Source organism: Crocodylus siamensis, chromosome 2 (assembly GCF_052110815.1).
Source record: "Crocodylus siamensis isolate JL-2025a chromosome 2, ASM5211081v1, whole genome shotgun sequence".
Lineage (NCBI taxonomy): Eukaryota > Metazoa > Chordata > Crocodylia > Crocodylidae > Crocodylus > Crocodylus siamensis.
In genome coordinates this window covers 202,518,221-202,536,107 of record NC_143396.1, presented here as the reverse complement: position 1 = coordinate 202,536,107, position 17,887 = coordinate 202,518,221, and the positions used below count along the sequence as shown (strand labels likewise).

At 39.5% G+C, this 17,887-nt stretch overlaps 2 protein-coding genes across 4 annotated transcripts in view; one reads left to right on the top strand and one right to left on the bottom strand.

Moving 5' to 3' along the window:
* ANO3 (anoctamin 3) overlaps window positions 1-17,887 on the top strand; it is a 293,639-nt gene that overhangs the window by 238,849 nt on the left and 36,903 nt on the right. For all 3 annotated transcript variants that reach the window (XM_090032834.1, XM_090032833.1, XM_090032832.1), the window contains one exon: window positions 98-158. In XM_090032834.1, coding sequence (XP_089888960.1) covers window positions 98-158 — 61 coding nt within the window. The remainder of the gene's footprint in view (window positions 1-97; window positions 159-17,887) is intronic.
* Window positions 1,428-16,027, bottom strand: MUC15 (mucin 15, cell surface associated). The gene is made up of 4 exons (XM_090032831.1): window positions 15,911-16,027; window positions 8,493-9,231; window positions 6,063-6,218; window positions 1,428-3,393 (listed from the first exon to the last, which is right to left on the bottom strand). Exons 2-4 carry the CDS (start codon window positions 9,187-9,189, stop codon window positions 3,233-3,235), a joined length of 1,014 nt encoding a protein of 337 aa, XP_089888957.1. The 5' UTR covers window positions 9,190-9,231; window positions 15,911-16,027; the 3' UTR covers window positions 1,428-3,232.

The window sequence follows — 17,887 nt, the reverse complement described above, 5'->3', positions numbered from 1 at the left end:
TGATGCACTTCATAGAACTTTAGGGCCCAAAGTTATTAAATAAATATGAAGTGGCATTACTGTATATTTTTCATGCTGTATTTTACTTTCTCCTTAGGTTACACATTTGTTTGATAATGGAGGGACTGTCTTCTTTGCTATTTTTATGGCAATATGGGGTAAGTCAATTTTATTTCTTTACATGTAGTTCACTTGCTTTTCTATAGATGACCATTCAATTTTACTTTAATAATTTTAAGATTATGATTTTGGCAAATATCAGTGTGTTGATATTTTAAATGAATGTTTGTACTGCTGGAAGATTGAAAATATACCAAACTGACTTTTGTGCCAAACAGTGACCAGAAAAGGAAATAAGTAGGGGTACACTAATAGAGGTTTTTGGGACTGATAACAATAGCTAATTTTAAGGAGGTATATTGGCTGATACTGATCTGATTTCTGACACACAGCCCAGCAGCTTGAAGAGCAGTGACTGGTAAGTCTGTTGTGGTGGAAGGGGAGGGGGGAGGGGAGGGTGTGGGGGGATAGATCGAGGCCCCTGTGGTAAGGGAGAACATGGGGCTGGGGCAGGCACTGCCCAGTCAGGGTGGAGCAGGGCATAGGACAGAGCTCCGGCTCATCCAGAGGGTGTGAGAAGAGAGGGAGTGGCTCCTGCTGCTGCATGCACTCCAGGAGGGCATAGGGGATATGTGCACCCGAATCTGTAGAGTGCAGGAGTGGGCTGCTGCTGTCGGCTGGGACTGTGGCTGTGCTGGGCTCTTCCTGGTGGCGGGCTGGGCCAGGCTGTGCTCAGGGAAGGCCGTGGTGGCACTGGAAGGGGGGCTACACAGGATGCTGCAGTCACCCAAAAATACACTGTAGTCCCCCCAACCCTCCCTCCCAGTGCTGGCACCACCCGCCCCAAGTGCAGCCCAACCCAGCCCCCACTAGGAAGACCCTGGCACAGCTCCAGCCTGCAGTGGAAGCCCACCCTCTCCCCATGCACCCTGGATGAGCCGTAGCTCCATCCCATGCCCAGCCCTATGCTGGCTGGGCAGCACCTGCCCCAGCCCCACTCCCTCTCTCACTGTGGGGGCCTTGATTTGCCCCTCCTTACACCTCTTTTCTCCCCCCTCCCCTTCCACCACAACAGACTTACCAGCTCGATGCAACTTTCCAAGCTGCCAGGCTGTGCTCCTCACCACCAACAAGCTGTGCTGTGGCTGCGTGCATGCACGAGGCATTTATTGGCCATGTTATCGGCAACATCAAGCAAAAAAAGATTTCCGATACAGTGAATTTTCTTAGTCAGTGCTGATCCGAAGTTGGACCAATGTATCGGTGCACCTCTAGAAATAATGTTGTAAATCTGTGTTTTATGCCGTGTAGCTGTAATTTTAGAAGAATCCACTCATAGTGGGTAACTTACAGAGACAAAATGTGGATCTTATCTGAAGATAATTTTATAGTGATATCCCATTTGGCAGAAACAAATAGACAAGCAACTTAAATACAAAATTGAGATAATCTCTGGGTGTATAGTCCTGCAGTGTGCACGCTTACAGTGTTTGCAGCAGTGCCAGTTGTCTGTTGACTCTACATCTTGCTGCTGTAGGCTCACAGTGGAATGGTTCCAATGATTATTTGGTTACATAACTATCTAAGTACCTTTTATCCTTAGTAGTCATAAGCTTCATCCTTCTACTTGTAGGCACGTGGTGCCCTCTTCAGTTCTTTCTGTCATTCATGTGGTACTTGGGACAGTTTGTTCAGCACCAGCATTCAAAGTAAGGGAAAAAAAATCCACTTGAGCTATTCTGGATCCTCCCCCAATTCTAAGGAAATTTTCTCTGCTATGGAAACACTAGTAGCTTCTTGAGACACCCCTTTTTAACTCTTGCTCCCTGTGATGCTTGATATAGGCTAGAATAATATAGATGGCATAAAGAGGAAAATCCGTTTCTGTTCATGACCAGTCTCCTGACTGTTGTGGTTTCATGGAAGATCCAGCATTATGATGAAGACTTTAATTTCATTTTCCAATAGTCAGAGTTTACCAGTGCGCTGAGTGCAAATCCAAAACTTCATCTGTCTGTGATGAACACAATCTGACTCAGTAGCCTTGTTTTCTTGTAATATGCATGGTAATATTCTCAGGGGGTGCTTATGGATATAGCTCTTTTGACTTGGCTCACATACATGCTAAATGATACATGTTAAAAGATCTACAATCAGGAGCATGTCCGCATTTGGACCCTTAATCTTTGAGAATTTAATCATCCTGTGGTTCTTACTGGTAATGTTCTGCTTTCCTATAGTTTTTTAGATATTTAAAGATCTTAGGGCTGGATATAAATAGATAAACTGTACTATGTCTTTTCATTACATCACTATGATTTTATAGACACTGAATGAAACCAGCACACTTCTCTGGATTCTTTTGTGCTTTCTTCCCAAAGGAAATCTATTTCCTTCCATCTGGAGGTAATTATTCCTTTCATGTAGCCCATCAGAATATGTACTGCATCACTTCTTCAGCTCTTAATCTGCAATGCAGACAATGGACTGGCTGATACAGAGAAGTAACAGCATTCCTCTTCATTCATTCGGCCTCCTTTCTATAGTATTTTTAACTATATCAATATTAGCAAATACTTACTATGTTTCATTTTTCAGCAAAAATTCACTTTGCTCTGACAAACTACAAGCCACAATTAATGTAGTTAAAACCAATCCCTTACAATTTATTTTCTCTGGAAGATGCAAATATAGAGTGTGGGGGAAGGAAATCTCTTGTGTCACTGATCCAGTGAAAATGACATTTGGACAAAGTGACCTTTCATCAAAATAGTCAAGATAGCTTTTAGCACTTTGGTTGAATTTTGCTCTGTTACATGTTTACAACCTTGACTGAAGCCAAGGAGATTGCACAAGTGTAACTGAAATAATTTTTCTTGTGTGGAGATTGCTAATATTGTAACCTAAAAGAAGGCAAAATGTGTTCAAAGAAGGATGCAAGTCTGAGCAGTAAATTAAGTTTATTACAAACAGGTACAGTGATGCTCCAGCACCGTTTATATCTACTGTGTCTCAATTTATCTTATAATTTCCGATACATTATCCAAACCCTTGAATGCTAACACAGCCATAAGATTATTGAAGGAAAGATAAACCTGAAAAATACTGACAGAGAAATGTTGAAGAAATAAGACTCAGATGAATTTGTAATCTGAAACCAGCATCTGTGATTTTACATTGAAGGTTGAGATGAAGCCATGTCATTCATTGGAATGCTGTCATCTAATCTCCCTCTGCTGTCCTGTCCTTCTGACATTGTGGTGGAGGGATTGTAGTAGGACAGATCTCCAAAGTTCAGATCATAAGATCCAGGTGAATTATCTAATCGGAGAACTAGGGGGGGAAAAGGACATTTTGATCATTATGGATGTTTTTATGGTGCTTACCCCAAAGTTTCTCAGAATGTTAGCTTGCATTTTGTAAAGTCTCTGGGGAATGAAAGTCTTGTTATCTCTCTCTTTTTTTTTTTTAACAGCTAGAGAGCTGAGCCTGAGAAACTAAAAACCCTATTAAAAGTGCACTGAAGTTGAAGAACAATGAATATTGTTCCATATAAGTCAGTGGGCTTTGCTTCAGGTCTCAAGTGACTTACTCATGATCAAACTGAGGAAACGTGTGTAGAGATAAAAATACAACCCAAATATTGTGATTATGCATCTGGTGTTTTACTGCAATATTACCTTTACTTTCTTAATTTAAGAAAGAATTTCTCTCTTGTTTACTGAAAAGATTTACGGTTCACAGACTTATTTATAACTCTAAGAAAGACACAAAAATGATATATGAGTAGTTGAAATCAAAACTGGTCCTCATACTATGCAATAGTATATTAAAATTCTTCTATCTCAGTTTCTGTAGTGTTAGGAAAATATTTAAAATACAAAATGTATGTTTTACATTTTGTTCAATCAAAAAATTGGTAGGTACACTTCAGAAAACCTTGTGAATTTTTACTAGATTGTTTTAACATCCACAGATACGTGTTTCTGTAACAACTTAATACAACATTTGTAATTGTATAGTCTGGTAAAATCTTGTTTGTGTTTAATCCTTACTGTAGTATTACTTTTTTAGTTATATAGCTTTGTGCCTACTGAGTGCATCATTCTGGTAAAATTCATTATATCCTTAGTAATAAGATGCACAAAACAGGATATACATAAAAAATCTGTATTGTCACTATAGTAGTAGCCAATATCCTGTGCCCTGTATTTTGATCAATATAAAAGGGCAACGTAGTGGTGGATTTTCCAGTTAACATTCTCCTTTCATTAGGTGTACATGCGAACATGACCCTTAAAGTATTGAAAGAAGTTTTAAAAATATAGTGAGGGAAATTTGGGAAGGGAACCATGATATCTATATATCTACATATATGTATATGTGTGTTGTCAGTTCATGCCAATAGACCTACCTTGTCCTTAATTTTCTCCTCATACAAATATACTTGTATTTTATTCAGTCAGGGTTTGTAAAAATTAGTAACAATATGTATCATTCCAATAGTGGAAGGTTAATGAGTAAATATTAACTTTAGTGGTGCTGATAATCTTATAAGATATTAGTGTACCTATTGGCTCTAATTTTAAATAAAGGGAACATTTGTTCTATATCACATGGAATTTATACAATTATTTTCTTACTTGGCCTGCCTTTTTAACTTCTCTGGATGCTGATGTTAATCCTTTGGTTTGGGATTCTCTCACCTAGAAGGACTATTAAATAGGTATAGAGCTGAAAGAGCTGGTTTCTTAACCTACTTAAGCATTAGACCCTGGATGCTCTGGGCCTCTCTCCAACTAATAGATAAGTACTGGGAATTCTTACCAGCTGGCACAAATTAGGGAATAATCTAGAGTGGGATCAGAGAAAACCAGAGGTCTATAGCAGCCTCTTGTTCTCCACTGCATATGGTTGAAACTGGGTGCACAAAAGGAACTTGTCCATAAATACTGTATTAATAATACTTTTAAGTGGTGGCATGTGATTCAAAGTTTACACTCCTAGGTTTAGTTTGGATGAACATTTAAAATTTATACACTATTTAAACTACACCAGTTATCCAAGATGCAAAAGTTCACTGTCTTGTGAGGATAGGATTCAGGATGAAATTTTCTGATGCTCCATCATTTTAGAACAGCCAGAAATACAGCTCTTATTTGTTGATACTTCAGTGCTGCTAGTTCTGGGTCCCAGGAGTGCATTGAAAATACTAGGGAAAAATCAAGTGAAGAGTTCAAACTTTTACTAGAAACCTACAATTTGAAAATCAAATCATAAGCTTTGTATTATGATTTATAAAAAGGTGCAGAAAGGGTTTTCTCTTTTTTCATTTTGAACATTGTTTCCTTAAGGGGAAGGTTTGACGGAGAGGGGAGGCATTGTTTGTTTTACCTGTTTATAAAAATCCTGATTTTCTTGCAAAACTTTGACTTAAAAATTCATAGGACTACTGCATAGATACAAAGGAGATTAAATATGATAAACTGAGAGGCAGAAAGTTTATTTTTAGTCAGATTTTTAAAAGCTCTCTGGAACAGATTCTGAGCTGGTCTAAACAGGTTTAGCTTTACCGAAAGCCTAGAGATCAAGTGATTTACAGAAATGTTGAACCTGACCCTTTTTTTTTCTTTTTCTGTTAACATCTGTATTAAGTGAGTATCTAACACTTGAAAAGGCTCATTGTTTAAAACATAACACTTCTTAACCCTTAGTGAACAGTGTGAGAATGCTGTACATTTTTTTAACTTCAATAAGGTTTTTAGCAACATTATTGAAAGCTAGGCTGTGCATTTCTGATAGTACTCAAGTTTAAGAAAAAAAGAAAACCCTGTTCCAATTTTTAATAAATTAATACATAAGAAAATCTCTTAGTGAAATCTCAATGCCACTGAAGTAAAAATTATAACTTACATAATGTAAATGAGACAATGTATCGCTGTAAGACCTATGTGCAGATATAGGAAGTCCCTCATTTTCAAAATATTTGTCATTATCTTTACCTGGATCACTCCTTGTATCATCATAAAGTCGTTGATGGCAAAATGGTTCAGACTTTCTCTTCCTACACATAACATATCCAATTAGACCAATTAGTGCAAATCCCAGAAAGGTTCCTACAGTGGCACCAAATACTATTTCTCCATTGTAGTGTTTCTCTGGAGAGTGGAGAGAGAGAGAAATTAATTGAAACAGAAATTACAAATGGATTGGCTAGTTTTTCAGATGCACTTTTATATCAGGTGAGGACGTAGGACCAGTTTCTGTTTCACTTATTAGACCCAAAAGGAACTTAGGTGCTTAGCTCCTGCTAAAGTCCCTGAGAAACAGTGGATGCAAAGGTGAGTGAGTCTTCCTTCTTGCTGTTTTTTTTGTGTGTCAGTCTTTTTTTAGTGACTCCAAAGGGCTGGCTCTTGGGCTGGCTTGGATGGCACCTTCCAAATCTTCCAGTTCATGGTCCAGACATGTGTCTTCTTTGGGTTTGGACACTTCAGCTTACAACAGAATGTGGCCCAGTTTGTGTTGTGCTGTGCAGTTGAGGGGGTCATGTCTGCATGACAGAGGATAGATGTCTAGACCTAAAGAAAGGGTATTTGGGGGGAGGGGTTTTCAGTCTCTTGGATAATGGCTTTTTGTTACAAGAGTTTCATGCCTGGGCCCTGGTGTGGTCATATACTTTTCTATCTTTACTTTTGGCTTTACATTTTTATAATACAGGTTTTTAAAAGTCTTTCTTCCTCCCCTGTTACTTTATTTATTTGATTTTATGCCATCCTTGCCAGTAAAGCTCAGGGAAGCTTACAATGAGAGAACATAATAAGTTGAAAACAGGAGAGCAATGAGAGAACAAAGAAGACCTTTCTAAAATATAAAAATGAAACAGAAACCGCCTAAATAGCATCTTATCAAAGGTTTGCTTGATAAATGTCTGATGAAATAGAAAGGTTGTACAAAACTTCCAAAAGATGTCTGGGTTTGGGCTCTCATGGGTCTCAAGTGGGTGGGAGTTTCAGAGCTGATGAGCAACTGTGAAGAGTAATCTTGCAGGCATTTTTGCAAATGGACCTAGCATACTGATGATAATTTTAGGAGGCTGCTCTCAGCAAGAGTAAGATAATGGTGTGTTAAAAAAATATTTTCAGGGACTTGAACAGGATGAAATAGAATTGCACTGAAGCACCTAGGTTTGTTTAGATGTCTAATAAAAGGGCAGAATCTGGATGCCTGGTGACATGAAATACACATCCATTCACCTCCTTTCATGAACTCAAAGCATTTAGTAGAAAATGGTTAAGTCAGCCTCTCAGTAACCTCTTGAATTTAGAACTATTCCTAGAGTCAATTGTGACACACAAAAGTTCGTGGTCAGACACGAATTTGACTGACAGCTGGGAAAAGAATCGAGAAGTTGTGATTTCCAGTCAGTTGGTGTAGCTATAAGTGAATGCACTATCCTCTGATATATTATGTACTTAACCTTATCTTTACAAATATACTCTATTATTTTAGGCATCTCAATTTTTGGCTGTTTAGATTTAGAAATCTTAAAAAAATTGACTTTACTTTTTTCAGTTCTTCGGCTAACAAAATTTACCTTTATAAAATCTGAATTATAATAGAAAAGTACTGTCTTGGATTGTAGTCTATTGTTTCCCCAGACTAGATAATAATAAAATAATATAATTTTATAAATTGAGACTTTGGTCACAAGTTTTCTAGACTCTTGTGGCCATGTCTACATGAGATACTGACTGCACCATCATTACTGGACAGTAATGTTTATATAAACAAGTACTAAATGAGTGCACAGTAGCCCGAGTTATGCCTTTATGCCTCAATTCCAGATCTGTATTGGAGATATTTCCCTTTCTCTTACCCTTCATCAGTTTTATTTTAGAGCTCTTTGGAAATATTTCTTCCTACATCTATGGACAATGTCTGCCACTGTGTGTCTCTTATCTTGGTAGGGGACTTTGATTTCATTGTAATGATTGATGCTTTTTTTATTGCATTAGAATTCACCACTGAATGTTATCCTCAGCTTTGCAGTTAAAATTTGTTGCATAGGACTTAACTTTATGTTGAAATCAAAGTAAATGCTTTAATATTAGTCTGCAGCTTCACTGAAACCTGGAAATGCAGAAATGTGTGAACATTATGTTAGAGGCAAGGATTTTTGTGGGCAATGTCTTTTATTGACCCAACTTCAAGGATGGGATAGACCTGGAAAAGCTTTCAAATGCACTGCATTCTTCTTAAATTCTTCGTAAAAGTTATCTCAGGGTGGGGGGCGGGGAATGGGGGATTTCAAAACATTTCAGGTAAATTCAAGTTTTATCTGAAAAAGTTCATATATTATTCTCCCAAATAAGGTAAAAAAATTTCAGTTGTCAGTATTATAATTATGTTACATTATTTAACTGTAATCAAACCTCTGCCTTTACTGGTTTCTTTTGGATATGATGAAACAGTAGAACTGTTGGTCAAATTCTGATGTATACTTGTAGCATGTGAAATTGTTTTGAAGTCTATTGTGGGATGGTCACTCTTTGAAGTAGATAATGTAGTTGGTGAACCATTAGTAGGAATTGGTTCTGTTGGGTTCACTAGAGGGTGTTTGGTGGAGAGTACTGTAGTAGAACTGAGGTTGTAAGTGACTGGAATGAAGTGGTTTGTTGTTTTTGGTGATTCATTGCCAGTTATATGTATGGTACTTGCAGTCATTGTATTATTAAGAGTTCTAGATGTTGCTGAAGATGATAAAATTCTGTTGGAGTTTGTTACAGAGATACTTGTGCTATTTCTTGTGGTCTCCATTACATGCAGAGTAGAAAATAGACTGATTCCAGTAGTCATATTCTGAGCTCTGCTGTTGCTTTGAGTGTTGTTCTCTGCTATGGTATTTCTCATCACTGCATTTTCATTGGTGGTAGGTGATGTTGTATGGTGCACAACAGGAAGAGTGTTATCAGTAGTTCCAGGAGGTCTAGTCTTGTTTAAAGTTCCCTGTGTTGTAGGTGGAGCTTTAGTTGTGGATGAGATATTGGATGTAGTGCTGTTACCATTGCTTCTGCTCCCTTGTAAACTAGCCAGCAGCAAAATAAATATAATTCCACAGGAAGTCTGCATAGTACTGACTTTCAAGGTTTCTTTCTTTATGGAGGAAGTAGCCTAAAAGAAGTTAAGTTGTATAAATTATTAGTTATGGGAAGGAGGGAAGAACAATTAAAGACCTAGATATGTTAAGTTTCTATCAACATACTATGAAGTAGAGATTCATAATGGTAAAGCTCAGTTTTTTTGAGAACTTAATAATAGTATCATGGAATCATAGGGTACAAAAGAGACCTCAGAGGTCATCTATTCTAAACTCCTGAATAAATTAAGTATATGCTATTTGCTTACTTTCCCAGATGCCTCACCTAAGTGGTACACTTCCAAGTATCTGGTGATTTCTAGTTAGGTAGAAGCACTCTAGCCATATGCAGGAAATAAGAGCTGTATCTAGCTCATAAGTTGAGGTTTGGTTTTTTTTAATTTTCCATATTCCAAGCCAAATTAGCCAAAACAAATTCCAAATCTGAGAGTCAGTCCAGAACTGTAAGTGGCCCTCCTACTGGCAAACATTTTCCACCCCTATCTGGGGCTTCAAACAGATGCAATTGTTACAGTTTGTCTTAGAAGATGAGGACTTCTCTTACAGTCTTTATCACCTTGTGGGGGTAAACATAACAAAAATACAGCTACTACCAGGTGACTGATGACAGTTTAATAGCCAAGTTAGCCTACAGAGTTAGTGGAGTTTTAATGTAGTCGGTCTTCTGTGCTAAACTAGAATCTATGTTTTGTGTCCTGATTTTTGTGTGTTAAGCTCCTGATCTACAGTTCCATAGATTTTAGATGCACTCTCATGTGCTTGTTTAGCTTTTCATAAATAGTAGAAGATAAACTATCAATAGCCCCCAGGCATCATTTATGTGCAATCCTCCCTTGTAGAAAGGACAAAATAAGGTGAAGTCCCACCTTCAGCATCAATTTGGGTGCCAGTGAGCACATTTGCATAAGACATTTATTGGTTTACTGTGCAGTTGACTAATTAGTTGTGCAGTAAATGTCTCTGCATCTACACATGTGCCCATGAACAATTCGTGTCCCTGGCACAGCTGTGCCCCCCCCCGGGGGGGGCCCAGCAGTAGTGGGAGCACGGTGGTGGTGGCGGTGAGCAGAGAGCTCCCGCAGATGCCTGTGGCGCTGTCAGCAGGGGGGGTAGGCATGATGAGCACCGACCAGGGGTTAGTGACCACCCACAGGTACCACTGGCAGGGGGTGCACCACATTTTTGCAGGGGGTACACCGCCATGCACCCCATCCACATTGCCCCTGCATGTGCCCCTATTAGGCCAGCCTAAACTAATTTACTCCATAGCACAGCAGTACTTGTAAATACAAGTGCTATTCTGCTGCAGAGTAAAAAACTGCATCGCAGCACATGTGTAGATGCTGAAGGGGCTGGCTGGTGCATGAGAGTGCATTAGTGCAGGGGCTGGGGGAGCAGCTGCAGGCTGACCCCATTGCCCCATGCCAGCTGGGGATACTGTGACCTGGCTCCATGTGCTGTGCATGAATAAATGGTGGAGCTTATTGCTCCAGAGTTAATTGCTCCCAGGTACATGTTCAAACGGTGTGCCTGGGAACAATGAACTCTGAGGCAGTAAGCTCAGCAGTTTATTCATGCATCATAATTGCACAATGTAGTTGTGCCCTGTGGGAAGGACATATGTGAACTAGTGGCTTCTTCCTTTTCACCCCTCTACAGCTACTGCCCAGCTCTTTATCCTTTCATATATAAAGGTTTTTGTTCCTTTCTATATTACAGAGTTGTGGATAAGGAGAAAAAAGCAAAGGGATTATAATAGTATGTACTAAATTCAGCCAGCAATTCTGTGTCACCCTCAATCATTTAACATCTTGTGAGATGATTTAGTCCAACAGGAGTGGATTTATAGAATAGAATTTTGTCTAATATGCTTGTGAGTATGTTTTCTAGTTTGGCAAACTCACCATTCCTCAAATAGAGGCTGGTCATCCAGCAGACAGGTTTTGTGCTAGTTAATATTTTTCAGCTAAAAGCTAAAACATTGCTTTTATTAATACTCTACAGAAAAAAACACTCAATTTCTGTGATGTAATTTTCAGCTTAGAGGTATTTTTTAAAGGCTGAGTCAAAAAGCTGTAACTGACTATGAAATACTGTACATTATTACAATGAATATTGCTTTGTTTCCATCATACTTGGATATTGGGACATTTTTCCCCAATCCCAGTAGTAACTGCAGAACAGTATAACAAACAAAAAATGTAACTAATTATCTACCAAACTTCCAAATATTCACTTTCATTTTAAAAGTACCATTTTTTTTACTTGCTGCCATGACCTTTCCTTCCTTGTATCAGTGGCCAGGTCTTTGTTGAACAAAGTGAGTTTTGTCATATTTCTCATTTCACCTCGACTGCAATTTGAAACTACTAAGGGGAAATAATACCAGTTTGTTTTAACTGCACCATTCATTTCTCTTGCATAATTCCAGAGAGTCCATATTTCTACTGGACAAAGTGTGTTTTGTAATCCCCTTAATTCTCTAATTTTCCTCCTGGGAGAGGAAAAGGATGAAAGCTCTTTACCACAAAGTGTATTTATAATAGTCTGGGGCTATGTTTAGCTGTGTTCTCTGGAAGACCTTTAGTATCTAATTATTAACTGGTCTTTTTTTAGTACAACATTAAAGTTCACATAACTCAGAAGAACACTGTTGTCCTCCAAAGACACTCATTGACCTCACAGATGACTATATGCTTGTTGCAGTACAACAGCAGGTATTATGCTCCCAGTACTGTGGATTTCTGTGTGAATAAAAGAAAATTAGCTGTAATCTAAAAATGTTCTAATCTGCTTGAGCTACTAATAGACAAATAGAGGTATGAACTGAATATAAATGAAAAATTATTACCGCTTCTGGTCTCACAGAAGCCATTCAAATAAGTAGTGAATCCACTGATATCAATGAAGTGAAGTTAATCGCACGTCAGCCAGGCTTTCTCCCTTACAGCTAATCAACACTGCAGTGCAATTTAGTGGTAACTAAGCTGGCTTGGAACAAGCTTGCTTGGGTACTCATGTAAGTTGAAGCATGGCAGCTTGGAGCTCAAGACAAGCTAACCATCCCAGTATTTACCCTGCTGCTTGGAAGAGGTTTGTTGCCTGCATGTGGCTAGATGCTTCCGGTACCCAAACCAGACAATTTAAAGCTGTGTTAAGTTTGTTTACACTACACTGCAGTTAAAATGGTGATATAGCCTCAAATTCTTTCCCATTATGTGCATAACAGTGCCTGCATAGAGTCCATGGAAGCCAGTGAGTATCTGTGTGCACAGGGGTTCATCATTGCAGGATTGGGCCTTACTGATGAAATTACATATAGATCCCTAATTTAATGTAGATGGTTTGCCAGTTTGGATTTGTTTATGGGTTTTGGACAAGCTCTTTCTATCATACTTTTTATTATTTTTATCTTTAATGTCCATATCTAAGAGAATGGCTACAGAAACTTACTCTTTGTTTATAAAAGTTATAAGTTCTGTCTTTATTTTATCCACCTTTTGAAGGGCAGTTCTTAAACTGTGAGTATGCAATAGTTCCTCTTCATACCCATGCATATAAGTATGCATATGCAGGGAGAAGTCCTTGTCCTATTGAAATTAATGTCTTCATTAGAACTACTCTTCTACCCACAACTGTTATGATAAATGTCTTGTTGTTATTACCTAACTTTTTTGTCTCCTTTCCATTTCTCTGGTTTAAGTTAAACATTTTTTTTTCTGTTGGTTAACTCTATCCAGTGGGCTATAGATAAAGACAGGCTAATGGTTTCTGACAAGTAATTGTTTTATTAATATATAGAATGAATTCAGTGATTCTTTTTTGGTGAACTCTTTAGAGAAACACAAACCAATTTTTGCGAGGGTATAGGAAAAGATTTATATACAAAACTCACACTGGTCAATAGCCGATGCTATACATACAAATCTGACCTATCAGATGAATTGAAATCATTCAGTTACTGTTTCATGGGGAAATGATAGGTGTAGCAAGGCAGCTCCACACCTAGGGTAGCATCCGCTGCTACCAAACTGATGGGGACAGCATGGTCAGCTGTTTCTGTGGTAGTGGCTATTTTTGCTGCTGCTTCCAACAAAGGTGGCACCAGGGGCTGCTGCTTCAGTCCCCCCAGTTACATTACTAGAAATAATGTGATATTCAAAACTATATGTTCACATTCTTATTCACAATGTTAACAAAATCATATTCCATTTGTTTTTCTTACTAATTCTTGTCAAGCTTTCTTATTCCTATAGGAAATTGATAGCTATGTGACCACATATCTGTCATATTTCTGTTTGTGTTCTGTAGTGGAAAGTGTGGCTAGGGACAGAAGTTATGCATAAGCCAATTTAAGCGATCAGAAACTGGTTTAAACTTGTAACAGAACAGAAGTTCGGTGCACATAAACCACTTTCAAAATGACCCAAACCGGTTTAAGATAAACCTGCTTGGATGTAGTATCAGACTTAAGTCAAACTGGTTTATGAAACTTGTGTCCCAGATCCCTTCCTGGCTCAAGTTAACTCACAGTCCCCCAGCATCCCAGGCTGCTTTGCAGCCCTGGGCTATGCTGCCTGCTCCAGTGGAGCAGGGACTGCCTTGCTTCTCTGCTCCTTAGCCTGCCTTCCTGCCTGCATCCATCAGCCCATAGGGACAGAGGGGCAGGGGAACAGACCCCCAGACAACCCTACCCAGGGTCTACACAGAATATGGGGGGAGGGAAAACCCCTGTGGTGGGGGCTTTTCAGGCCCTGGTAGCCCTCTCCCCTCCCTCTTCCCAGCTGCTGAAAGGGAGAAGAAGTCCTCCCAGCTGGGTGCCTGTCCTTGAAGTCCAGCATGAAGCAACATGGGGCCCCTGCCTTAGGGGACTTCCCCTCTACCTCCACCCAGGGTCCCCCAGCCCAGGGCAGCCCCAAGGAACTGAGGGGAATTCTCCCCCTCCTGAACCAAACCACAGAGCTGCTTGGCTCAGCCCCCGTTAGTCTCAGGCAGCTTCAGCGAGCAGAGGGAAATTCTCCTGTCCTCCACAGCCAGTTTTTCCTTAACTTCTGTGAGTCTGAGGCAAAACTAATGAATTTCCATCTGCTCCCTGAGCTATCCCTGAGACTCGCAGCAGCTAAAGCAAGGGGTTGGGGCTGGGGAGGGGAAGAATTCCCCTCAGCTCCCTGGGGCTGCCTGGGGCTGGGAGACCCTGGGCTGAGGTGAGGAAAAGCCCCCCAAAGTAGGGGCTCCCCAACACCCCCATGCTGGGCTGCATAAGCAGGCACCCAGCCCAGAGGACTTCTCCCTCCCTCCTGTGGCAGTGGCTAAAGCAGTCAGCAGCTCAGAAGAGGGATAGGGGGCAATTCTCCTCAACTCCCCAGGGCTGCCTAGGCTAGGGAACCCAAGCTGGGGGAAAACTCTTGAGGAGGAGGCTCCCCCAAGGTGGGCCAGCACCCAGACAGGGGGCTTCTTAATCCCCTGTGGGGAGTCAGCAGGGGTTTCGGGACATTTGGCTAGGCTGGCAATGGCCAGCAAATTGGGAGACTTGCTCTAGCACCCACCGCATACTGGTCTCGGTCAGTACAGTCTTCCCCCACCTTTCCCAATTGAAACCGAATATCAGTTCAGTTGGTTATTCGTTCAACCTACACAGCATAGAGGAAGCTGTCTAGATTGAATCAATTCAGACTCAGGCTTTTTGACTGTCTATACTTAACCTGTGTGTATACCTATTGTGCTGTGCTTACTGTTGATACTCTTTAAAAAACAAACAAACCACAAGCAAATGAATAAGTAAACATAGGTAATACATTTTCTTCTGAAATTCAATAATTAAACATTATCCTTGTCCGGTTCCAAATATATGTTTTCTTCTTAATCAGGATGCCTTACAAGGATTAAAACATTACTAATCAATGTGTAAAAGGCAAAGGGGATGGGATTTGGGGGAGGGGGTTGGGGTTTTTTTTATAATATCTTTTACTGAACCAACTGTATTGATGGGGGAGAAACTTGACAAGTTTGGGGGCACATGCTGCCCTTTCCCAGGTCTGCAAGAACACTCCAACCCCGCTCCTAATTGATGCAGAAAATTGTTTTAATTTGAACAGTTTTTAGCCAGTTTTTCACTAAGAAATATTTTTTCATTAGTTGCCTTCCCTTAAAACAAACCACTTTTATAATCAAGTTACTCTTTTTTTTCTTTTGAGAATATCTGGCAACTATACACAACACTTATTATGTTTCCTAGGTATCTTCAATATAGCAAACTCAGCATATGTATTTATAGTTTAGCAACATTTTTGCATACAGAAAATGAGCATGCTGAGCTTATGCTAAACATTATATAGAGTACCAAAGACAACATTTTAAACTGGGAAAAGCTGTTTTAAAGTCAATATTATTGAATGTTATTGTATTCAAATTTTCTTAATCAACCAGCTTCTTAACACCAGAAAAATCAACTCTGACCAAAGTTTCAGTTACACTGAAATATTTTCATATCCCATACGGTTAGTGCATTTTTATTTGGATTTCTTGTTACAGCTTCGAATTACCAAACTGATTTATCTTCTCTTTTTTTTTTCCTTTCTGTGGATAGTATTTCTAAGAATTTCATTACCAGGTCTCTATAACCAATATCTTTGGGGAAAAAAACAAATGCAGCCTTGATTGTTTACTCAAATTCATTTTAAAAAATCTGCTTACCTCCACAGCCTAGGCAAGTAGACGTTGAAATACTGCTGTAGCAGAAGGTGCGATTAGTTTAGTGAAAATAGTAGAATGAAGGTACTGTAAATGTGACAGTGTCACACTCCTCAGGAATGCACTGTAGAAACTAAACTAGGTGGGGCCTTACTTCTTTGTATATAATAGAGTACCTGAGAACCAGACTGACCTGCTTCTCTGTCATTGTTGAGCTCTGTCATCAGAGAGTTCACAGAAATTGCAGCCTTCATACAAAATGGATAGACAAAGGCCCATTGCTTCTAGAGGATTGCAAATCATTGCACTGATTTTCAAAAAGACGATAACAGCTTTCTAAGAACTACATGGTATTGCTCTATAAAATAAACAGTAAACATTTTAATAAAGACCACTAGTGGTTTTATGCTGTGGTATACTGTCCTACTGTACATGTATTCTACATTAAAGGTGAGTGAAAAGGATTTGTTTTCAGAAAATGGGAAAGCAAAAGTTAGTCATAGTATGTCTTGATAGGTCTCACATTTCTAAAAATAGGAACGGTCTACTGAAAAAAATGTTTACATGCTCTTGGAAATGGGCCAATACCTATGGATCTGAAAAGCATTGAATCAGTAATTTGTAGGGAGTAGAAATGCAGGTGTAACCAGAAAACCAGTTTTCAATGCTTTTACACTTTTGAAAACTTGGATCCAGATATAAATCTTGCAACTGAGACCCTGCTCTACCTACTGTGTATAACCTTAAAGGTAAATTTTGGCAAAATGGAAAGCCCAATGTATACCACACAACTTTTAATCTACAGAAGTTTTTAGGAATCTGCTGTTTTTATTTATTCTATAGTATGTATTGGAGAGGGACTCAGAGGTATTCCAGTAGTCTCAAATTATTCCATAAGTTGAATATCATGACGTTTTTCTCCATTAAAACTTGATTTTTTGAAAGAATTAAGTACAACTGCTGCAGCATCGTTACTGGGATATTAATGATAGACTGTATCTTTAGTAAATTTAAGCCACTTCCAGTATGTGCTTAAATTGTTCACTGTACCAGGTCTACAATCATGCAGCTTACTTTAAGCCTTTTGATCATAGATCAGGAGTAGCATGTGTAGACACTTTCTGGTGCTGGAAGGTACCTTGGGAATCTGGTATAAGTAACCGGTAGTGGTGGTTGGGGGGCAGGGTTGGCAGGTCCAAAGGGTAGGCCTGCAGTGGGGGCTGCTGGGTTCCCAGGGAAGGTTGTCTGGCAGTGGCTGGGGATCAGGGGTCTAAAAGTAGCCTGGTCAGGGTAAGGAAGGTAGAAAAGAAGAGTGCAGCCCCAGGGCTGGGGCAAGCAGCTGCATTCCAGACATGTGCAGACATTCACTACATCCAGCTAACCCATTTCTAATCTAAGTTAGTTGACCTTCTTCAGGTGAAATAATTTATATCAAACCTGCCATTTTTGGCCTGATTTAACCTCCCCAGATGTCTCCCTGGTTGGGCATTCAGATCAACCTAACCCTAGTTAGGTCCATCTAAATGTAACTTCTACACATACCCTTACAGATAGACTCTGGATTATGGAAACATGCATTAGGCCATTGGTTCTAAATGTTTTTGGATTTCAAGCTCCCCTCACTGGACTCAAGGCAGCCCTCCATAGGTTTTCTGAATTGAGTGACACCCAATTTCAAAAACTAATTTATATATCACAATACTTACCACGCAGAGGGTTCAGGCAGTGGGTGTGAGACTCTACCCAGGCAGAGACAAACCTCTTAGGCTATGCTTATCTCTTCATACCTCACTTATCTCCTTACATCTTTTGGTGGCCTGGTTTAGAATCCCTCCATTAGGCAACACTCTCCTCTCTGTTGTATGGTCTGCCTAAGCAGGGTTTATTACAGGATCAGTGCATTATTTTCACAACATTTCCTGTCACTACAACTGCTACTAGTAGTAGCAATGTTGGGACCTCTAAAATAGGTAATGTAGA

Bases quoted from the DNA above. Each gene is read 5' to 3' on its own strand.
- MUC15 (XM_090032831.1), bottom strand. From the start codon at position 9,189: ATGCAGACTTCCTGTGGAATTATATTTATTTTGCTGCTGGCTAGTTTA. The intron at 6,219-8,492 runs GTTTGATTACAG...TCCACTCTCCAG, and splicing joins AGAAACCAGTAAAGGCAGAG to AGAAACACTACAATGGAGAA. The intron at 3,394-6,062 runs GTAAAGATAATG...TTCCCCCCCTAG, and splicing joins TGATACAAGGAGTGATCCAG to TTCTCCGATTAGATAATTCA.